Source organism: Oryctolagus cuniculus, chromosome 1 (genome assembly GCF_051225735.1).
Source record: "Oryctolagus cuniculus isolate XC-2025 breed Fujian yellow rabbit chromosome 1, ASM5122573v1, whole genome shotgun sequence".
NCBI lineage: Eukaryota > Metazoa > Chordata > Mammalia > Lagomorpha > Leporidae > Oryctolagus > Oryctolagus cuniculus.
Window position 1 is genome coordinate 64297967 of NC_142867.1, and position 24708 is coordinate 64322674.

The following is a 24708-nucleotide window of genomic DNA, read 5'->3' on the forward strand; positions in this document are numbered from 1 at the left end:
CTGGCTGTTGCAGCCATTTGGGGAATGAACCAGCAGATGGAAGACCTCTCTCTCTGCCTCTGCCTCTCTGTAACTCTGCCTCTCAAATAAATAAATAAATAAATCTTAAAACAAACAAACAAACAAACAAAAAACCCCAAAACTAAGAAAGAGGCTGATGAGATCTACCTTGTGGAATAAAAAGTCCCAAGGGATTTTTGGTGAAGAATCTTATGTGCAAGTTGAGAGCTAGGAACCACAACTGCGAGAGTACAAGGTTTCATAATCTTAAAATGTTTTCTATATTTGATATTTTAGTAGTTCCTCTAGCAATTCGGGACAAAACCTAAGAAAGTAATATACTTGTCTTGTGGAAAGATAACCAAAGATAAGAATGGCAGTCAATATCTATTATATATCATTACATACCTCCTACTGCGGGCCAGGCATTGAGTCACATGCTTGATTTTCAAATCCAGTAAGGTAGTCATTTTACATATAAGGACACTAAATCAGAAAAGTTAGAGGAGCCAGCACTGTGGTGTACTGGGTAAAGCTGCTGCCTGAGGTACTGGCAGCCAATATGGATGCCAGGTTTGGGTCCCAGCTGCTCCACTTCCAATCCAGCTCTCAGCTATGGTCTGGGGGGGTGGTAGAGGATGGCCTGGGTCCTTGGGCCCCTGCATTTGTGCAGGAGACCTGGAAGAGGCTCCAGGCTCCTGGCTTTGGATCAGCGCAGCTCTGGCTGTTGCAGCCATTTGGGGAGTGAACCAGCAGATGCAAGACCTCTCTGTTTCTCTCTGCTCTGTCTCTGCCTTTCAAATAAATAAATAAATTTTTTTAAAGAACTAAAACAAGAGCATATTCTTTAAAAAAAAAAAAAGTTAGATATATATAAATACAATAAACAGCTAGTCACCCAAATCCATGACTGCTCCACTATACAATACCTGTATGAATCCCCAGCACTAGTTTGACCCAAGGGACACACAAATGACTGTCCAACACTGAGATCTCATAAGCAGACTTGTCAACTGTCCCTTCCAAAAGACCCTTTTTCTGAAGGGTGAGGGGAAATTCCAGGGTACATTCTATATCCTTCTCAGAATAATTTTTTAAAGATTTATCTATTAAAGATTTTATTTATTTATTTATTTGAAAGGCAAGTTGTACAGAGAATGAGAATCAGAGAGAGATCTACCAAAAGCTGGTTCACTCCCCAAATGGCTGCAATAGTTGAGGCTGCACCAGGCCAAAGCCAAGAGCCAGGAGCTTCATCTGGGTCTCCCATGTGGGTGCATGGGCCCAAGTACTTGGGTCATCCTCTGCTGCCTCCCCAGGTGCATTTGCAGGGAGCTAGATTGGAAGTGGAACAGTAGCAACATGAACTGGTACCCATAAGGGATGCCGGCATCACAGGCAGCAGCTTAACCTGCTGCACCAGGACACATGAAAGGCAGTGTGACAGAGAGGGAGGAAGGCAGGGAGACAGGGCCAGGGCAGTGGGGGGAGAAGGGGAGGGGGGAGAGAGAGAGAGAGAGAGAGATCAATCTTCCATCTATGAGTTTACCACCAATGGCCACAACAGCCAGGGCTGGGCCAAGCCAAAGCCAGGAGGAGCCCAGAACTCCCTCAGGTGGCTGGAATCCAACTTCCTGGGCCATCACCTGCTGTTGTCCCAGATACATTAGCAGGAAGCTGGATCTCTAACTAGCCTCTGATATGGAGTGTGTGTGTCTCAAGGGCAGCTTAACTCAGCGGGATACACAGCTTGCCCCAGAAAATTCTTTACTGAAAACTCATGGCCAGCGCCGTGGCTCAATAGGCTAATCCTCCACCTGCGGCGCCGGCACACGGGTTCTAGTCCCGGTCGGGGCGCCAGATTTTTGTCCCAGTTGCCCCTCTTCCAGGCCAGCCCTCTGCTATGGCCAGGGAGTGCAGTGGAGGATAGCCAAGTCCTTGGGCCCTGCACCTGCATGGGAGACCAGGAGAAGCACCTGGCTCCTGGCTTCGGATTAGCGCGATGCGCCGGCTGCGGTGGCCATTGGAGGGTGAACCAATGCAAAAAGGAGGACCTTTCTCTCTGTCTGTCTCTCTCTCACTGTCCACTCTGCCTGTCAAAAAATAAATAAATAAATAAAATAAAAAGAAAACTCATTTCTGTAAAGTAAGATGTACTCTCCTTCTCTTTCTAGCAGGATTTTTGAATTTCTGGTATCATCTGAGAAATGGCATTTGAGGAGATAGAAAAAAGCAATGCTTTAGAAATCAATTAACTACATATGTGAAAAGAATAAGACATGGAAATCTACATTACACTTATGGTATTGTTTATCTTCTCTCTTATCACTTCAAATGACCACTCATCATTTCAGGTAAAGGTGATGCACTCTCACACTTTTCTAACTGCAACACTTAGTAGGTGAGTGATCATGAGCAAATTTCTTTTTTTTTTTTTTTAGAAAAATGATTTATTTTGAAAGTCAGAGTTGCTGGGTAAGGGATGAGTGAGTGACAGAGAGAGAGAGAGAGAGAGAGAGAGAGAGAGAGAGAGAGAGATCTTCCCTCTGCTGGTTAAGTCTCTAGATAGCCGCAATGGTAATAGCGAGCATTGGGCCAGGTGCCTGGAGCTTCGTCCTGGTCTCCCATGTGGGTGGCAGGGGCCCAAGCACTTGGGCCATCTTCTGCTGCTTCTCCAGGCCATAACAGAGAGCTGGATCAGAAGTGGAGCATCCAGGACTTGAACTGGTGCCCATATGGAATGCCGGAATTACAGGCTGTGGCTTTACCTGCTATGCCACAAGGCCAGTCCCTTTAGTAAATTTCTGAATTTGAGTTTGATGCCTAGCTCCAGACTCCAGCTTCTTGCTAATGCAGATCCTGGGAGGCAGTAGTGATGGCTCAAGTAACTGGGTCCCTGTCACCCATGTGAGACAGCAGGATTGAGTTCCCAGTTACTGGATTTGGCCTGACCCAACTCTGGCCACTGTGGGCACCTGAGGGATAACTAGCAGACAGGAGCTTTCTATCTCTTTGCCTCTTAAATAATTTTTTTAAAATAGCCCCTACAGGGGTTGGTGCTGTAGCAGGTTAAGCCTCTGCCTGTAGTGCCAGCATCCCATAAGGGTGCCGGTTTGTGTCCCAGCTGCTCCTCTTCCAATCTAGCTCTCTGCTACGGCCTGGGAAAGCAGTGGAAGACGACCTAAGTGCTTGGACCCCTGCACCCATGTGGGAGATCCAGAGGAAGCTCCTGGTTCCTGGTTCTGGATCAGCCCAGTTCTGGCTACTGCAATCATTTGGAGAGTGAACCAGTGGATGGAAGACCTGTCTCTCCCTCTCTTTCTAACTCTGTCTCTCAAATAAAATAAATAAATCTTTAAAAAAAAATAGTATCTATAATATAGGGTTGTTAGGATTAAATGAGCTAATATGGGGTCATCATTTAATGCAGCAGTTAAGTTGCCACTTAGAATGCCTTCATCCCATATGAGTGCCTGGGTTCTAGTTCCAGTTCAACTTCTAACCCCTGCTAGCTGATAATGCACACTCTGGGAGACAGCAGGTGGTGGCTCAAGAACTTGAGTCCCTGCCACCCACATGAGAGACTCAGATTGCGTTCCAGGCTCCTGGCTTCAGCCTGGTCTAGTCTGGTGTGCTGCAGGCATTTGGGGAGCGAACCAGCAGATGGAAGATCTGTTTGTGTGTCTACATCTCTTTCTCTCTACCTTTCAAATAAATGAAAACAAAAAATTTTTTTAAAGATTTATTTATTTATTTATTTATTTGAAAGGCAAAATCACAGAGAGGGGGAGGCAGAGGATAAGAGAAATAGAGACCTTTCGTCCCTGGTTCACTCCCAAAATGGCCACACGGCCAGGGGTGGGCCAGGCTGAAGCCAGGGCCAGGAGCTCCATTTGGGTCTCCCAAGTGGGTGCAGGGGCTCAAGCACCTGGGTCGTCCTACACTGCGCTCCAAGGTGCACCAGGAGGGAGAGCTGGATTGGAAGTGCAGCAGCTGGAACCCAAACCGTTGGCCACTTGGGATGCCAGTACCACAGCGAGTGGCTTAATCCACCACACCACAGCACCAGCCTCAATAGGTAAAATATTTTTTAAATCTTAGTACAGGTAAAGCAACTAGAAAAATGTCTAGTATGAAATAAATGTTCCATGAATGTCATCTACTTTTTCTTTCTATTATTTTCAATTGTTGTTTTTATTTCCTCACATGCTGCTTCTCAATCTCTGTAATCTTCAATTCATCTTCAACATCTAATCTATAACCAGGCAAATAATCGAATAAAAATGAACGAAAAATTTCAATACATATTTTGCCCAAGAAGGTACTAATGGCTAATAAATTCATGAAATGATATTCAACGTCATTAGTCATTAGAGGAATACAAATCAAAACCACACGAGATTCTATTTCACATGTACTAGGATGCTATAATCAAAAAGATAATAACAGATGTTGGTGCAGATGTGGAGGAACAAGAACCCTCAGACAATGCTGGAGAAAATGTAAAGTGGTACAGCCACTTTGGCAAAGTTGTTTTGGTAGTCTCCTAAGAGGCTAAACATAAATGTATCATATGATGGACGCATCAGCCCAAAAGAAATAAAAACATTCACACCAAGACTTGCAAACAAATGTCCATGGCAGGGGCTGCCGTAGCACAGTGGGTAAAGCCGCCACCTGCAGTGCTGGCATCTTATACAGGCGCTGGTTAGAGTCCCAGCTGCTCCACTTCCCATCCATCTCTACTATGGCCTGGGAAAGCAGTAGAAGATGGCCCAAGTCCTTGGGCCCCTGCACCTACGTGGGAGACCCGGAAGACGCTCTTCATTCCTGGCTTCGGATCAGTGCAGCTCCAGCTGTTGCGGCCAATTGGGGAGTGAACCAGAGGATGGAAGACCTCTCTCTCTCTCTGCCTCTCCTTCACTCTCTGTGTAACTCTGACTTTCAAATAAATGAATATATCTTAAAAAAAAAAAAAAGACTTTTTCAATGATTGACAATCTAGAATGACTTTGATAAAAGCATGTGTATTTATCTTTTTTCAATATGAAAAAACTAATTGTTCCCCAAGTGTTGAATATTTCTTCTCAGAAAACAATAGCACAGTGGAAAGAATATTAACATTACAATCATGATAGTAACATGTCATTAATTCACCTTATGACTCTGGACAAATCTCTTCTTTTTTTTTTTAAGATTTATTTATTTTTTCCTTGAGAGTCAGAGTTACACAGAAAGAGGACAGGCAGAGAGACAGAGAGAGAGGTCCTCCATCTGATGGTTTACTCCCCAATTGGCCGCAACGGCAGGAACCGCGCCGATCCAAACCCAGGAGCCAGGAGCTTCTTCCGGGTCTCCACTCGAGTGCAGGGACCCAAGGACTTGGGCCACCTTCTACTGCTTTCCCAGGCCATAGCAGAGAGCTGGATTGGAAGTAGAGCAGCCGGGACTTGAACCGGTGCCCATATGGGATGCTGGCGTTTCAGGCCAGGGCATTAACCCACTGCACCACAGCGTCAGCCCTGACAAATCTCTTTTCTTTTCTAGACTACAGTTTTTTCTTTAATAAAGGCAAGATTAGCCCTGACATTCTTTCCAGCACCCCTGTTGAAGAAAACTAAGGTGTGTCAAACAAGATGAAAAATGAGAAACTCAGTATTTCATTGTAAATTGGAAAAGAAATCCCTAATTTATAAGAGAAAACAGAATGTCACACTTGATGCATTCAGTGGCTCGTTACACATATATGTGAACTGCAGCCCAATGCCAGGCCCCACCCTTCATTAACATGCAAACCACGAAACCCATCCCTCCCACCCTGGACCCTTATACCTCAGCTATGGTCATTCTGAGAGCACTGACAGGGGAGAGCTCAATGTCCACCAGCTGGGCAGCTTTTAAACTCTGCCCAGTAAAGATTGCAAAAGGACAGAAAACATAGCATAGAGTTAGAATTATGAGGCAAACATGGACACAACAGTTAAGAACATTTAGCACAGTGTACAGAAACAAAAATTTAGGGCTGTAGCTGGGCTTTGGAAAAGTGGGACAACAATCTCAAATTAATCACAATTTTAAGTCAAAAACTTAAAATTTTAGGTTCAAAAACTTGTCCATATCCTGCTTCTTCTAATGCTTTATTTCATTCCTCCCAGATTTCAAAGTCAAATTATAGGACCACATCACTGTGTCATTAAGAGCCGAGTAATAAAAAAGGGCATTAGAGGGCTGGGGCTGTGGTGTAGCAGGTAAAGCTGCTGTCTGCAGTGCCAGCATCCCACATGGGTGATGGTTCAAGTCCTGGCTGCTCCACTTCCAGTCCAGCTCTCTGCTATGGCCTGGGAAAGCAGTACAAGATGGCCCAAGTGCTTGGGCTCCCACAACTGCGCGGGAGATCTGGAAGAAACTCCTGGCTCCTGATCGGCCCAGCTCTGGCTGTTGTGGCCATTTGGGGAGTGAACCAGCAGATGGAAGACCTCTCTCTGCCTTTCTGTAACTGTCTTTCTCAAATAAATAAATAATTTTTTTAAAAGGGCACTATTGTAAAGGTCAGTGCTATAATCCCAAGGGAAATGTTCATTTCCTATATTTCTTTAGATAGCTGTTAACAGGGCTGCTTAAAATTACAAATGTATTTCTATTAAATTGGTACCATTAAACTCTGTAACTATATCTAACCTCCCCTGGTTCTGATTCTAAATTTACCAAAAGATCTTACGAATATAATTTAACATTTCTCTTGGTTTGTTTACATTGAAAGAATGTGCTAGTGATGTCAACATGTTCCTTCTCATTTTATAAAAGTCAAATTTTATTTTTTATGTTATCAAATTAGTATTTTTTTTAATTAAAATCATGACAAACATTTCTCACAAAGTAAATGAAAGAACAAAAATATAGTGTCTGCTCTTTCAAAATTGCCAATTTGGGGCTTATGTTAGTACTTTAACATTCTAAGAAATCTGAAAGGAATTATAAAAGACCTATAATTTTTTATAAAGCCAACCAAAATATTTCCATGTACGTATTCATTATTCTATTTATTAATTTTATTCTGGTTAAAATTTAAACACTGGTTTCTTTGGAAGGGTATAAGATGAAGAATTTTATGCATGGAAGTTACAATTTATGTTTGAATATATCAACTGAGTATTTTTTCTTCTCATCTTAGTGGTTTTCAGATATTCAATACATTGTCATAATTTGTTTAGTAGAAAGTTGTTAGCATAAAGACACTGGATGTAAAAAGAAGAAATGTCACAGTGTTTTTTTTTTAACATCATCACAGTTTTGTTATAAGATTAATGACACACAAATTGTTTTCTGTATATTCCAAGGACAACGGTTATTTGAGCAAAGCACAACTGAACAACACACATAATGGACACCTGGAGTTCCCTTACAGTATCACTGTCACAAGGCTGGAACTGGAATGGCTGGGGCTTGTGAAATACAGCGTTTTCTTGTAAAAACAGCTGAAGATTGTAGTCCCGTACCACCTAGAGAGGGAAAATAAAACAACTGTAAGTCTTTAATAAGGTTAAAATGTCCAATAACTATAGTCTGAAACTAAACATGTATAGACTAAACATGTATTGTTATTTTCTATCCAAATTAGAAATCGTTCAACACAATGTGGTAAAAAAGAAATGATAATGTTACACATTTTATTTTTTTGCTTTAGTTAATAATTGTTAATTATGTGTCCCATTTTCTCAGGAATCTAAATTTGGAAAGTACTAGTTTAGAAACTAGCCCAGATTTGGGGACTAGATAACACATGTTACAAGTATTTTAAGATGGCAAAAAGATACTGATCTATAAAAACCTATTCTTGGCAATGGTGCTGCATGTCGAGTAGGGAGGCACATGAATCTTCTTGCGCGTCTCCTAGCTCCAAAGTTGTATGGCCCTTTTGCAGTCTCTTTGATAGAGACTACCATTCACTAGGAAATTGCCAGACAATCCCAATCACAGCACAGAATAATATCTTCACAGTATTTCTTGGCACCTTTTTGAGGATGTTGCATTCTAATTACCATCTTTAGACATAGCAACAAGACAGACTAAAAAGGAATTCATATATTCAGCAGTGGTAGACTGAATGGTAGCCTCCTCAAAGGTACTTCCATGTGCTGGCAGAGAGGGAGAATTCTGATATTCAGAAACCAGCAAAACAAACAGCACAGAAAGATAGCTATATGGAAATAATTCATTCTTTCATATACCCCAGGGAAGAGTAGAAATAAAACCACTTTCTATTTTGCTATAGTGCTTACCCTTTACTTATCTTTCATTTGCAGTATATTACAGTTCATTAGCACCTTTGCCACAGGGTAGGCAGAAAGAGAAACAAAGCTCAGAGAAGGTCTGGAGCTTGACCTTGTCAGTCCTGGGAGAAGACCACTACTCAAACAGCACTCAGGGACTACTTGAAGAGATGGAGAAAGCAGGAGGTTTCTTTGCATCTTATTTACCAGTGGAATTACAATTGATTCTCGATGGTACAAGGATGGTACAAGGATGGTACAAGGAGAGCATGAGGACATGATATGTAATCCAGACTGAAGGACTCAGACGGGGTGAGAGCGGCGGGGAGAATTTATTCAGTGAAGGCTGGATGAATAGACTTACTGCCAAAGGGAAATGTGCTTCATTCTTTTCTTGGATTCCAGTTCTAAATTGGAGTAACTGTGATATCTTGTGATACAGCCCTCAGAACCTCATTAATCACCCGTCTAATGGCCACACCTGTCCTCAAGTACTCAAACCATCTTTTGGGAGGAAGGTGGTCAACCCTTTAACATTTTGAACTTTTTGTTACAGAAAACTTCAAACGAATGTAGAAATATAAACAGAATAATGTATTCTCATGAACTCATAACCCAGTTTCCAAAAACATGCCCTCATGGCCAAAATTATTTCATCTATAAACCCACTATCTCTTCCACCCTGCTTATAGTGAAGCAAGTTACAAACATTTCATTTCATTCATAAATATTTTAATATGATATCTAAAATTATAGAACTTCAAAAATTAATTTATTTATTTGAGAGGCAGTTACAGAGAAAGAAGGAGATACAGAAAGAGATCTGCCATCAGCTGGTTCACTCCCCAGATAACCAAAACCGAAGCAAGGCACATAGACTCCATCTGGGTCTCCCACGTAGGTGTAACGGGCCCTAGTACTTGAGACACTTTCTGCTGCTTTCCAAGGTGCATTAGAAGGGAGCTAGATCAGAAGTGGAGAGGCTGGGACTCAAACTGCTACTCATATGGGATGGTGTTGTTGTAGGCAGTGGCTTAAACTGCTGTGTTACAATGCTGGCCCCAGAGAACTCTGGTTGTTGTTGGCTTTGGCAAGGTGGTGTTTATCTGAAGAAGAATAGTGTCTTACTTTTTTTCCCCTACTCTTAACAGCTCTGGTGAGCTGAATAGTCATCTCCCAAAAGATACTTCCATGTCCTAACCCCTGAAAACTGTGAATGTTACATTTGGAAAAGCATTTTTGCAAATGTAATTAAGGATTTTTGAGATAAGGAGATCATACTAGATTACCTAAATGGGATGTAAATCCAATAATAAATGTCCATATATATATTTCAGAATATTTATTTATTTATTTGAAAGGAAGAGCAAAAGAGGGGAGGGATAGACAGAGCTCTTCTACCTACTGGTTCACTCCCCAGATGGCCGAAACTACTGGGGATGGAGGCTACGAGTCAAAGACCACATCAATGGCAGGGTTGGCTTCTTGTAGGGCCTTTCTCCCTGGCTTGTAGCTGACCACCTTCTTCTGATCTCTTCATATAGTCTTTCCTCTGTGCCCAGTTGTGTCCTAACTTCCTCCTCTTGGAGGACACTATTCATGCTGGATTAGTGCTCAGTCTGACCTCATCTTACCTAAATTCACTCTTTAAAAGGCCTGTCTCAGTAGATTCTGAGGTACTAGAAGTTAAAATTTCAACATATGGATCTTGAGGAGTGACACCCAGCGTATAGTAGCACCTTTTAATATGGGAATCTTTATTTACATTTTCTATTCTGTGTGATATAAGGGTGTATGATGTATTCACCCATTCCTTTCTATGGGTGAATAATACTCCATTGTATGCATATACCATGGTTCATTTATCTAATCATCAGGTAATGGCCATCTGGGTTGTTTTGTTTCTACTTTTTTGGCTATTATGAATAATGGCACCGTGAACATTCATGAACAGTTTTTCTTGGAACACCTGTCTCCAATACTCTCAGGTGCATTTCTAAGAGCCAAGCCGAATGGTGGCTCTGTGTTTAACTTTCTGGAGCGTTTGCTGCTTTCCACAGTGGCCACATCACTACATTCTCACTGACAATGTGTAGATATGTGAAGGTTCCAATTTCTTCACATCCTGAAGTTGCTGCTGTGTTTCAATTAGGAAAGCCTTCCTAGGAGGAAGTGGCACCTCACTGAGGTTTTTAATTTATATTTACTTTTTTGAAAGGCAGAAAGAAAATCTATCTACTGGGTCACTATCCAAATATCCATAGCAGCCAGGACTGGGCCAAAGATAGGGGCTGGGAACTCAAGCCATGTCTCTCATGTGAGTGGCACAGACCCAATTACTTGAGCCATCACTGTTACATCCCAGAGTCTGCATCAGCAGGAAGCTAAGTAGAGTTAGGAGCAGGAGCCAACTATCAAACCCAGGTGCTCTGACATGGGATGCGAGTGTTTATCACTCCAAGGCTATACACTAGCCCTGCTCACTGTGGTTTCCATTTGCATTTCCTTAATAACCAATGATGGCTGAACATCTTTACATGTGATTACTGACCACATATATATCTCCTCAGAGAAATATCTATTCAAAAATGCTTACTCATTTTTATATTGGGTTATCAAGTTTAAGAGTTTTTAAAATAAACTATAGATATTAAACCTTATCATATAAATGATGTGTACATATTTCTCCCATTTTTTTCACATTCTTGATTATGTCCTTTGATGCACAAAAGCTTTCAATTTAATAACTATTTCTGCTTTTGTTGCTTGTGCTTTTGATGTCAAATCTAAAAACACATCACCAAATCCAAGGTGATACAGATTAAAAAAAGATTTATTGTATTTGTTTGAAACACAGAATTACAAGAGAGAAACACACAGAGATCTTCCATCTGCTGGTTCACTCCCCAAAGGGCCAGAATGTCAGGGGCTGAGCCAGGCTAAAGCTAGGAGCCCAGAGCTCCATCTGGGTCTACCACAAGGGTGGCAGGAGGGCATCTTCTGTGGTGCTCCCAGGCACAGCAGGGAGTTGGATCTGAAGTGAAGCAGCTGGGACTCTAATCAGTGTTCATATGGGATGCCAGTGTTGCGGGTTGAGGCTTAACCTGCTCGCCACAATGCCGACTCCATAACATAAAGATTTATTTTGTGTTCTCCCCTGTAGTTACTTGATTTATTTTGAGTTAATTTTTGTGAGACAAGGGGATTTAATATCAGTCTTTCATTTTTTAAAAAAACATTTATTTATTTATTTGAAAGGCAGAGTTACAGAAAGGCAGAAGCAGAGAGGGAGAGATAGAGTGTGAGAGAAAGAGGCAGGAGCCCGAGGACTTGGGCCATCTTCCACTGCTTTCCCAGGCCATAACAGAGAGCTGGACTGGAAGTTGAGCTTTCAACTGCCAGGACTCGAATCAGTACCCATATGGAATGCCGACACTGCAGGCTATGCCACGTACCCTGCTATGCCACAGCGCCGGCCCCTCAATATCAGTCTTTTGCATGTGATTATCCAATTGTCCCAGAATCTTGTTGAAGATACTATTATTTCTTCACTGAATGCCATGGTACCCCTATTGAAAATCAATTCTCATAGACATTTGGGTATTTCTGGACTTCCAATTTTATGTGGTCTCTATGTCCATTTTCATTCGTTTACCAGACTGTTTTGATTATAGTAAATTTGCACTAAATTTTGAAATTGGAAAATACAGGTCCTTCAACTTTTATTTTTTCTTTTCAATATTTTTTTGGTTATTCAGGGCTCTTTGCAGTTCCTTATAAATTTAAGCACTGGCTTTTTCTTTTTTAAGGACTTATTTATTGGCCGGTGCCGCGGCTCACTAGGCTAATCCTCCGCCTAGCGGCGCCGGCACACCGGGTTCTAGTCCCGGTCGGGGCGCCGGATTCTGTCCCGGTTGCCCCTCTTCCAGGCCAGCTCTCTGCTGTGGCCCGGGAGTGCAGTGGAGGATGGCCCAAGTCCTTGGGCCCTGCACCCCATGGGAGACCAGGAAAAGCACCTGGCTCCTGGCTCCTGCCACCGGATCAGCGCGGTGCGCCAGCCGCAGCGCGCCGGTCGCGGTGGCCAATGGAGGGTGAACCAACGGCAAAGGAAGACCTTTCTCTCTCTCTCTCTTACTGTCCACTCTGCCTGTCAAAAAAAAAAAAAAAAGACTTATTTATTTTATTTGAAAGGAGGAGTGACAAAGAGATATCTTCCTCTCCAAATGGCCATAATAGCTAGGACTGGTCCAGGCTAAAGCCAGGAACCAGGAGCTTCTTCCCATAGGTCTCCCATGAGGGTAGCAGGGGACCAAACATCTGGGCCATGTTCTGCTGCTTTTCTCAGGCCATCAACAGGGAACTGGATGGAAAGTGGAGCAGACGGAACATGAACTGGTGCCCAGATGGGATGCCAGTGTTGCAGGCAGTGGCTTTACCTGCTATGTCACAGCAGTGGCCCCCATTGAGTAATTTTTTAAAAAGATTTGTATTTATTTGAAAGGCAGAGAGACAGAGACAGACACACAAGAGATCTTCCATTCAGTGGTTTACTCCTCAAATGCCTACTACAGTTGATGCTGGACCAAGCTAGAGCAGGAGCGAAGAACACAAGCTGAGTCTCCCACATGGATGGTGGGGACCCAAGCACTTGAACCATCACTTGTCACTTCAAAAGGTGCACATTAACAGGAAGCTAGAATTGGAAGCAAGTGGCAGCAGCAATCAACTCTGGTAGTCTAATGCGATGCTGGTGTAAGTCGTGTTGCAAACACTGCACCAAATGCTTGTGCTGATTTTCTTTTTTTCATTCAAAAAGCATGCTGAATTTTGTCAAAAGCTTCTTCTGTGTTTATTGAAACTATGATGTGATTTCTCCCCTTTGTTTTATTAAATTTGTATCTTGGTTAGTAGTTTATTTATTTATTTATTTTTGACAGGCAGAGTTAGAGAGAGAGAGAGAGAAAGGTCTTCCTTCTGTTGGTTCACTCCCTAAATGGCCACTATGGCCGACGCGCTGTGCCAATCTGAAGCCAGGAGCCAGGTGCTTCCTCCTGGTCTTCCTCCACTGCCTCTCCGGGCCACAGCAGAGAGCTGGTCTGGAAGAGGAGCAACCAGGACTAGAACCCGGCGCCCCAACCAGGACTAGAACTCGGGGTGCCGGCGCCGCAGGTAGAGGAACAGCTAAATGAGCTGCAGCGCCGGATTCTATGGTTAGTTTTAAGGCACGTATTAAGAATAGTAATGCAGGGCCAGCACCATGGCATAGCGGGTAAGGCCGCTGCCTGCAGTGCAGGCATCCCATGTGGGCACTGGTTCTGGGGAGTGCACTAGTGAATGGAAGACTGAACTCTCTCTCTGCCTCTCAAATAAATAAATACATCTTAAAAATAAAAGGGGGGGGCCGGCGCCGCGGCTCACTAGGCTAATCCTCCGCCTAGCGGCGCCGGCACACCGGGTTCTAGTCCCGGTTGGGGCGCCGGATTCTGTCCCGGTTGCCCCTCTTCCAGGCCAGCTCTCTGCTGTGGCCAGGGAGTGCAGTGGAGGATGGCCCAGGTGCTTGGGCCCTGCACCCCATGGGAGACCAGGAAAAGCACCTGGCTCCTGGCTCCTGCCATCGGATCAGCGCGGTGCGCTGGCCGCAGCACGCCGGCCGCGGCGGCCATTGGAGGGTGAACCAACGGCAAAGGAAGACCTTTCTCTCTGTCTCTCTCTCACTGTCCACTCTACCTGTCAAAAAAAAAATAAATAAATAAAATAAAATAAAAATAAATAAAAGGGGGGGCCCGCGCTGTGGCTCACTTGGTTAATCCTCCACCTGTGGCGCTGGCATCCCATATGGGCGCCGGGTTCTAGTCCTGGTTGCTCCTCTTCCAGTCCAGCTCTCTGCTGTGGCCCGCGAGGGCAGTGGAGGATGGTCCGAGTGCTCGGGCCCCTGCACCCACATGGGAGACCAGGAAAAAGCACCTGGTTCCTGGCTTTGGATCGGCGCAGCACTGGCTGTGGCGGCCATTTGCGGGGGGTGAACCAACGGAAGGAAGACCTTTCACACACACACACTCTCTCTCTCTCTCACTGTCTGTAACTCTGTCAAATAAATTAAAAAAATGGTAATGCTAGACAATTTAATTTTCAAAGAAAAATAGAATGGCACTGTTATTTTTTTGAACTGTTAAAAAAAATACTACTTTATTAATCAAATTGGTAGAAGTTTCCTCAGACAGACAGAAAGTGAGCACAGGTAAACTAGAAGGGCCACAGGGGCTACCTTCAGAGCTACCATCCTAGAGAAGATATCGATGGCAACATCTGCTGCAGTTACATATACAAAGCATTTCATAAAATATTAAGGAGAAAAGCAAGATTCATAAATAATTAAAGTCTTAACAGCTCCTAGGACCAGCTGCTTCCATTTAGTGCGGATGAAAGACATAGAGAACACCTTACTTGTGTAGTGAGATCTTACGAACCACCCCACAGTATCTTTTGGATAGATTACATTTTAGACATGTGTCAAATATGGATCCTTATATGAAAAGACAAAGTAGTAATGGCATAAAATAAAAATTCTAAAGATTTCTAAACTTCTCCTTGGGTTACCAAATCAGTGGGTTGCTTTCTGCCGTGTAACAAGAGAAATCAAACAAGCTCTTGAGAATGGAAAAGCGTATGGCATAAAACTTGGGATGAGCTCTGCTGGCACCCAGGGCATATCTCCTAGATACAACACTCTTATTAAATTTTTATTTCCACTACTTTCAATCTAAATGCAAGAGCATTGCATTTATCCCTCACCCCTGGGGAGCAAGATATTCACATGAATGAATGCAGAAAATGAAAGCCTATCTCTTTATGTGACCAAGCTAGTTCATAAATTCTTAATTCATTTCCTATTAAAATAATATAAGCTAGAGATATAATAAAACATAGTACAAGAGCTTGGAAAGCACTATGTGTCAGTGTGACCTCAGGCAAGTCATGTGAACTTGCTGAGTTCTTATCCTCTCTGCAAAATGAGCTACAAGGTAATACAAGCCTCATGGGACTCAAGACCTAAGACAGTCTAAAAACTCCTTAAACTGTTAAGTGTGTGTAAAAATATTAGCTTTTTGTTACAACTATATGTGCATCTGTTTTATAAAACCAGGCTAGTATATCCAATCTAACTTACTCTTTTTTTTTTTTTGACAGGCAGAGTGGACAGTGAGAGAGAGAGACAGAGACAAAGGTCTTCCTTTTGCCGTTGGTTCACCCTCCAATGGCCGCCGCGGCCGGCGTGCTGCGGCCGGCGCACCGCGCTGATCCGATGGCAGGAGCCAGGAGCCAGGTGCTTTTCCTGGTCTCCCATGGGGTGCAGGGCCCAAGCACCTGGGCCATCCTCCACTGCACTCCCTGGCCACAGCAGAGAGCTGGCCTGGAAGAGGGGCAACCAGGACAGAATCCGGCGCCCCGACTGGGACTAGAACCCGGGGTGCCGGCGCCACTAGGCGGAGGATTAGCCTAGTGAGCCACGGCGCCGGCCCTAACTTACTCTTAGAAAATAAAATTTCATACATGAAATCCATTCCTTTATATACATTTTTAAAAAGTTACAAAAAGAAAGAAAAGTGAGGCCTGGTATAAAAACAGGGACACAGGATCTGTCTGTGCTACTCCACCAAGTCTAGTGTACAGCTGGGCAGTATTATTTTAATTAAGAACTCTCCATACATTTGAAGTAATTAACCAGTTACTCATATTTGATTATTATTTTTTGACTGAGAGTTTATTTGACCTGGAGCAGTTACCAACTTCAAACATTTCATTTTATTAAAGCTAAATGCTTTTCTTTTTGTGTCAAAGCTAAATTTTTTTCTCTTTGATGAGCCAATACACCATAATATTGAAATATTATGATGATTCTGTTTTTGGCAACTTGTTCAAGAAATGCTACATTATGTCAAGCACTGTGGCGTAGTGGGTTAAGCCTCGCCTGAGGTGCCAGAATCCCATATGGGCACCGGGTTCATGTCCTGGCTGCACCTCTTCCAACCCAGCTCTCTGCTACGGCCTGAAAAAGCAGTAGAAGATGGCCCAAGTAGTTGGGCTTCTGCACCCACATGGGAGTCCCGGAAGAAGCTCTTTGCCTTGGATCAGCTTAGCTCCAGACATTACAGCCATTTGGAAGACACCGCTTTTTCTCTCTCTCTCTTTCTGTCTCTCTTTCAAATAAATAAAAAATAAATAAAAATAAATCTAAAAAAATTGGGCATTTTTTTTCTGAAATGCACATTTAAACCTCAAGCTTTTTATAATTTTTTCCTTAATGATATCTAAATTACTTTGTGTATTTACGATACAAGGCAAAAATCTATTTTTTTTTCCATCTGGAGAGCCAATTATCCAGCAAAATTTATTGAAGTATTTATTATGTAATAACAATTTTTGTATCTTTATCATCTGTCAAGTATTTAAATATACATATAATTCTTGTTTCTTTCCTACAATATATCATAATGCTTAATTATAGCTTAAGAATACTTTAAAACAAATATTGATATTTCATATGTCTTGCCCCTATAATATCTTATTTCCTCAAGATTTCATTGGTAATTGTTGGTCCTAATTCTTGCATATAAACTATTTTTTTAAAGATCTTTTTATTATTTTATTTGAGAGGTAAAGTTACAGACACTGAGAGAGACAGAAACAGAAAGAAACCTCTTCTACCTGCCAGTTCATTCCTCAAATGGCCACAACGGCCAGAGGGCAGCTGAGCCGACCGAAAGCCAGGAGCCAGGAGCCTCCTCTGGGACTCCTACATGGATGCAGGGGCTCAGGCAGTTAGGCCATCCTCCACTGCCCTCCTAGGCCATAAGAAGAGCAGGATTGGAAGAGGAGCAGCCACGACATGAACCGGTGCCCACATGGGATGCTGGTGCCACAGGTGGAGGCCCAGCCCACAACACCACAGTGCCAGCCCCTGTCAGAACAGAGAACTGAACAAGATTTTCTTCAGTTTCAGTTATAAATCTCGTATCTTTTTATAACTGCATAATTCAGTCAGGAAACATTACGAGGCACTGAATTTATCAGGAAGAAAATAACAGTAATCATAGGAACAATGTATCATCTAACGGATGGTTTGACCATTGGAATAAATTTTAATCAAATCCAGAGGACAAGAAATTATATTTTTTCTCTCTGTACACCATGTAACATGCAAAGTTAATGGATCACAACACTCTTAAACGAAGACTGCTCTCAAACAATGACAGCATATAGGAAGTAAGTTTTAATTTGTTGAAAAATAAGACATAATAGTATTCATACTTTTTTTTAAAAGATTTTATTTATTTGAAAGGAAGAGTGAGAGCAAAAGAGAAAGAGAGAGAGAAAGAGAGATTTTCCTATCTCCTGGATCACTCCGAAATGGTCACAATGGCTAGGGTTGGGCCAATCAGAAGCCAGGAGCCAGAGACTCCATTCGGGTTTCCCATGTGGGTGACAGGAACCCAAGTACCTGGGAGATCAACTGCTATTTTCCCAGGTGCATCATCAGGGAGCTAGAACAGAGGCACAGCAGCCAGAACTCGAAATGGTGCTCACATGGGATGCCAGCATCGCTTGTGGTAGCTTAATTCGCTGCGCCACAATGCTGGCACCAGTATTCACTTTTTATTTTTTTAAAGATTTTTTTATTTATTTGAATGGCAGAGTTACAGAGGGGCAGAGGCAGAGAGAGAGAGAGAGAGAGAGAGAGAGAGAGAGAGAGAGGGAGAGGGAGAGACAGAGATTGTCTTCTATCTGCTGGTTCACTCCCCAGATGGCCACAATGGCTGGAGCTGCACCGATCAGAAGCCAGGACCCAGGAGCTTCTTCTGTCTCTCACACTAGTGCAGAGGCCAAGGACTTGGGCCATCTTCTGCTGCTTTCCCAGGTGCATTAGCAGAAAGCTGGATTGGAAGTGGAGCAGCTGGGACTTGAACTGGCACCCATATGGGATGCTGGCATTGCAGGCAGTGGATTTACCCACTAAGCCACAGCACCAGCCCCCAGTATTCAGTTTTTAAAATCAGCTTTAAAATATTACTTTGCCTGTTGTATTCCTTGATTGTTCTTTCCACATGACTTTGTTGTTGCTCCAACTAACTGATCTGAGTTGTGTTTAAAATCCACTGAGTCAGTGATCAAACTCTTTGGGCTAGTGCCTGTGGCGAAGCATGTTAAACATCTGCCTGCAGCACTGGCATCCCATGTGGGCGCCAGTTTGGTTCCTGGCTGCTCCTTTTCCAGTCCAGCTCTCTGCTAATGGTCTGGAAAGGCAGTGGAAGATGGCCCAAGTGCTTAGGTCCCTGCACCCATATGGGAGACCTGGAAGAAGTTCCTGGCTCCTGGCTTCGGATCAGCCCAACTCCAGCTGCTGCAGTCATTTGGGGAGTGAACAAGTGGATGGAAGACCTTTCTCTCTGTCTCTCCCTCTCTCTGTAACTCTGCCTCTCCCTCTCTCTGTAACTCTGCCTCTCAAATAATCTTAAAAAAAAAAAAAAAAAGAGAGAGAGAGAGAGAGAGAGAGAGAAAAGAAAAAGAAAACCAAACTATTTAAACAGTTCTTCTCAAAGACAAACATTATCTTCCAAAGTCAGAAGGAATGTTGTTTGAGAAATTGGTTCTTTAAAGCATTCTTCTGGGGTCAGTGCTGTGGCGTAGTGGGTAAAGCCACTGCCTGCAGTGCTGGCATCCCATAATGGGTGCCGGTTTGAGTCCCGGCTGCTCCACTTCCGATCCAGCTCTCTGCTATGGCCTGGGAAAGCAGTAGAAGATGGCCCAAGTCCTTGGGCCCCTGCACCCACGTGGAGACCTGGAGGAAGCTCCTGGCTCCTGGCTTCGGATTGGCCTAGCTCTGGCCATTGCAGCCATTTGGGGAGTGAACCAGCAGATGGAAAACCTCTCTCTCTCTCTGTAACTCTGCCTTTCAAATAAATAAATAAATATTTAAAAAATAAAGCATTCTAATATCAATGGTAAATTTGTATGCAAAACAAGTTAGATTGTAAAATGGATGACACCATATATTAAATACCACACAGTGAAAATAACTTACCTTGTTGGAGTTTTCTAATAAAAACTGGAATGTGTTCTGCACAGCTTGGCATGTTTCTAACTCAGTCCGGCTGAAGGCTATTAAATAATCCTTGAGGTGATCATACACATTTCCATCAAGAGCCTGTTACAGAAGAGTAAACAAAAGCAAGAAAGTATGATAATCTTTGACACATAATGCCTCCGTCACAAAAGGCAGGCATGTGCAGTCTAACATCTGTTAGCAGGAGGAAGCAGACAAGATACAGATCACTGCAAGAGGAAATACAAGCAGTTAACAATCGCTTGGGAAAATGTTGAATCTTCCTAATAAACAGAAACCAAAAAAGCTAAAATTCATTACTGGTAAAGCTGTAGGAAAATAGGACACAACTGGAGACCAAATGTCTGGCTTCTGATCTTTACTCTTCTGCTTATTAGCTTCTGCAATCACTTCCTATCAGAGGAGGTGTAGGAATTACATGAAGTAATAGATGTGAAGGCATCTAGGCATAAGGCTGGGAACAGAGTAGATACTCAAACACTAATATCCATTTTTCCTCGTCCATTATTGGTGTGTCATAAATTACTATATTCTTACTAAAGAGTCAGAGAAAAAACAGAATGTTGAAATATTAATTAGGGCCTGGTATTGTGGCACAGTGGGTTAAACTGCAGCCTGTTACACCAGCATTCCGTAGGAGTGCTGATTCAAGTCTTGGCTGCTCCACTGCCTATCCACCTCCCTGCTAACGTACCTGGGAAAGCAGCAGGTGACAGCCTGAGTGCTCGGACCCCTGTCACTGATGCTGGAGACCTTGATGGAGTTCAGATTACTGGTTTTAGCCTGGCCCAGCCCCGGCCACTGCTGCCATTTAGGGAGTTTGCCAGTGAATGGAAGCTATCTCATATATATACATTATCATATATGTATGTATTGAAGAACCTTAAAAATCAAACCAAGATGGAGTGACTTAAGCTAACACTATTAAAAACAAAAGTCACCTTTGCCCCAAATAAAATTAAAGTTTAAAAATTATAGCCCTAAACTTTTTCCCCCAAAGCTAAAATTAGGTGCAGCTATAAAAATAAGGGGCCCTATGCTTAGCTAGCTGCGACACTTCTGCCTGGCTGTGCTAAGACCTAACCCAGTTTGTATGACTCCTAATACTCAAATAACGGTGTGGGAAGCGGGATGCTGCTCTCCCTCCAGGGGAACAAAGGGAGCGAGATGTCGTCCCCCTCCGGGTGAACAAGATGACGCTGACAGGGAAAGGAACTGCTAAAGAAGTAAACAACAAAATGGCGACGAGGTGCATGCCTCCCATGTGATCCCGTAGCTGATTGGATAGAAGACGCATGCCCTTCACATGATCAGCTCACGGATTGGACTGCTGTGTGCATGCCTCCCATGTGACCCCTTAGCTGATTGGATAGAAGACGCATGCCTTTCACATGATCAGCTCACGGATTGGACTGCTGTGTGCATGGACACTATAGTGCTTTTGATTGGTCGCTGCGGGTATATAAACCATGTGGCTTTGTACTGGGGGCGCTCTCTGGACTCCCGAGTTCAGGAGGCCCGTCTGCACAGACGCCGAATAAATCCTCTTGCTTTTGCATCAGCTGGTCTGGACTCTGAGTCTTTGGGGTGTGCCTCTCGACGTGTTAGCATCCTCACTCTGAGGGTCTAACAGTATATATATTCCTCCCTAACTCTGTGTTCCAAATTAACAAAATCTCTAAAAAAATAAGATATTAATATTAAAAACAGAAAGTGACTTCAAGATTTTGTTCTGGGGAAGAAATACCAATGCAGCATCTGTGAAATGTTTTAAATAATTTCTATTTGTAGGACTCTTTAAAAATGGAAAAGAAAATAAAAAGGGGGAGAGAAAACCACTGAACACTTTTTTCCTAAAATTTCTTTTGTCTTTATCATCATCATCCTCATCATTGTTAGAAAGGCAGAGAGACGGGCCAGTGCTGTGGCGCAGTAGGCTAAGCCTCTGCCTGCAGCACTGGCCTCCTGTACGGGCACTGGTTTTGTCCTGGCTGCTCCTCTTTCAATCCAGCTCTCTGCCATGGCCTGGACAAACAACATAAGTTGGCCCAAGTGTTTGGGCCCCTGTTCCTGGATGGGAGACCTGGAAGAAGCTCCTGGCTCTGGATCCGCCCAGTTCTGGCTTTTGCAGCCATTTGAAGAGTGAAGCAGCGGATAGAAGACCTCTCTCTCTGTCTCTCCCTCTCTGTCTGTAACTCTACCTCTCAAACAAATAAAATCTTTCCTTTTTTTTTTTTTTTAAAGAAAGGCAAAGAGCTCCTATATTCTGGTTTACTCTTCAAATGCTCACAGAAACCAGGCTGGGCCAAGACCTAAGCTGAGAGCTAGGAACTTGCCAGGTCTCCCACAGGGATAGCAGTGATCCAACTACCTGAGACATCATGGCTGCCTCCCAGGGTATGCATTACTAGGAAGCTATAATCAGGAGCCAGAACCAGAACATGGTAAGATTTATTTTTATTTGAAAGGCAGAGTTATAAAGAGACATCTCCTAACTGCTGGTTCACTCCCCAAATAGCTGTAACAGCCAGGGTTAGGCCAAGCTGAAACCAGGAGCCTAGAACTCCATCTGGAGCTCCCACGTGGATGCCCAAGGACTCAGGCCATCTTCTGCTGCTTTCCCAGGTGCATTAGCAGGGAGCTGGATCAGAAGTGGAGCAGCCAAGACTTGAAAAGGCACTCAGTGGCCAGGCAGTGGCTTAACCTGCTACAACACAATGCCGGCCAAAATCACAGGTCCTAACCACTGGGCCAAATACTCCACCACAGAACATTTCAGGAATTATTAAGCTGTGATGTATATAGTCACTAAGTATGCACAGCCACCAAAATAAAAACTGTGGAAAATGTACAGATGAAGAGCATGCATCAATTATTTCAGGCTAATAAAAACCACAACAGAATAGGGGTGGCATTTGGTGCAGAGGTTAAAATCTGATACTTGCAGGAATGCCCATGTCCTACACATCGGATTGCCTCACTTTGAGCCCAGGTTCCACTTCTGATTCCAGATTCCTGCTAATGCACACCTTGGGAGGCTACAGATTTAGGCTCAAATGCTTGGGTCCTTGCCATTTCCATGGGAGACTCAGACCACAATCTGGGCTCTTGGCTTCAGCCTCGCCCAGCCCCAGCTGTTGCAGGTATTTAAACAGTGAGCCAGAAGATGAAAGACTTTTTTTTCTATATCTCACTGTGTTTCAAATAAAATGAAAAAAAGTTTTTTCAAGGCTTCTTTATAAGAAGAATGAGAACAGAATATATAATGTATATGTATATATATGTATATATATATAAAATCAACAACTGTGGGAAAATATACCTACAGTAATAATAATAGAGGTTGTGGAATCATGACAATCAAGAGAGATTTTTAAAATAAATTTTTGGAAAAATTCACCCAATGTAAAAGTCAGAATTTTAATAATCTTAAAGTGTGTAATTGAGTGGCTTTTATTACATTTACAATGCTGAAACCCCACCAATACTACCTAATTCTAGAACATTTGCAACATCCCCCCCCTAAAACTCCCATATCCATTAAGTAGTCACTTCCCATTCTCCCCTCTAGCCCCTGACAACCACCAATCTACTTTCTCTCTCTGTGGATTTGCCTACCTTGGATAATTCATATGAACTGAATTATAGAATATATGACCTTTTTGAGTCTGTCTTCTATCACTTAGCATGTGATATAAGACATCACCATGATAGCATGGTGACTCAAGCTTTACCAATGTAACTGTATTTTATTCCTTTTTTATGGCTGCATACTATTCCACTGTACTGATATACCAAGTATTGTTTATCCATTCAGCAGTTGAAGGAAATTTGTTTTTCCCATTTTTTGAAAATATACTAAGAAATGGAATCACTACATTACGTAGTAATTTTATATTTAACTATTTGGGGGAACTGCAAAACTTTTCCAAAGTGGTTGTACCATTTTATGTCCCCACCAACAATACATGATGGTTCTAATTTCTCCACAAGCTCACCAATACTTGTTTTTTCCTGTGTTTTGTGTGTGTGTGTTTGTTTTGTAATTTAAATCATGAAAGCTATTCTAGTGGATGGGAAATGGTAGCTCACTGTGGCTTTCCTGTGCATTTTTCCTGATGGCTAAAGATGTTATCCACCTCTTAAGTGCTTCTTGGTTATTTGTATATCTTCTTCGAAGAAATATTTATTCAAGTCCTTGACCCACTTCTTAATTATATTGTTGAGTTGTGAGAGTTCTTTGTATATTTGATTACCTAACTCAAGATACATGACTTGCAATAATTCTTGGTATTTTGTGGGCTATCTTCAGTTTCTTGCTAGTGATCTTTTGATGAACAAAACTTTTAAATTTTGATGCAGTCTAATTTAGCTTTTTTTATTTTGTTGCTTATGTGTTGTTGTTATATCTAAGAGTCCTCAAAAGAGAGTTTATAAATTTTTTATTTATTTTTCTCAGAGGCAGAAAGAGATGGAGAGAGCTTCAATCCACAACAGGTAAAACTGCCACTTGTGATGACAACATCTCATATCGGAATGCTGGTTTGAGTCCTGGCTGCTCTGCTTCTAATCTAGCTCCCTGTTAATGTGCCCCCAGGAAAGCAATGGAAGATGGCTCAAGTAGTTGGACCCATGTCACCTTGTGATAGACAAGGATGGAACTCCTACCTCTTGGCTTCAGCCTGGACTAGCCCTGGCTGTTGCAGTCACTTGTGGAGTGAACCAGTGGAAGGAAGATCTTTCTTTCTCTCTGTCTCTTCTTGTGTCTCTCTCTGTTACTATGCCAAATAAATAAATCTTTTTTTTTTATTTAAATTTTTTTTTTTGACAGGCAGAGTGGACAGTGAGAGAGAGAGACAGAGAGAGAAAGGTCTTCCTTTGCCGTTGGTTCACCCTCCAATGGCCGCCGCTGCAGCCGGCGCACCGCGCTGATCCGATGGCAGGAGCCAGGATCCAGGTGCTTTTCCTGGTCTCCCATGGGGTGCAGGGCCCAAGCACCTGGGGCATCCTCCACTGCACTCCCTGGCCATAGCAGAGAGCTGGCCTGGAAGAGGGGCAACCGGGACAGAATCCGGCGCCCCGACCGGGACTAGAACCCGGTGTGCCGGCGCCGCAAGGTGGAGGATTAGCCTATTGAGCCACGGCGCCGGCCCAAATAAATAAATCTTTAAGAAAAGTCCACACAAATTCTTTCCCCAAAGCCCCAAATAATAAAATTGCACCTTCCACAGTGTTTACACCTCTAGATGGCACCATCGAGCAGTTTACCTACAGACAGTGTAAACCTTTAACATATGGCCATGTAAATATGTAACA

At 43.0% G+C, this 24708-nt stretch overlaps 1 protein-coding gene across 7 annotated transcripts in view; it reads right to left on the minus strand.

Annotated features, from left to right (window-relative positions):
* The window catches only part of FCHSD2 (FCH and double SH3 domains 2), a 314783-nt gene that overhangs the window by 58110 nt on the left and 231965 nt on the right, over positions 1-24708 (minus strand). For 4 of the 7 annotated variants that reach the window (XM_089330417.1, XM_002708714.6, XM_089330442.1 and 1 more), the window contains 2 exons: positions 19351-19473; positions 7404-7499 (listed from right to left, as the gene is read on the minus strand). In XM_089330417.1, the coding sequence (XP_089186543.1) occupies positions 7404-7499; positions 19351-19473 (219 nt within the window). Of the gene's footprint in view, positions 1-5832; positions 5905-7403; positions 7500-19350; positions 19474-24708 lie in introns of all 7 variants that reach the window. The other 3 variants (XM_089330431.1, XM_017344834.4, XM_051851109.3) reach the window with 1 other exon arrangement.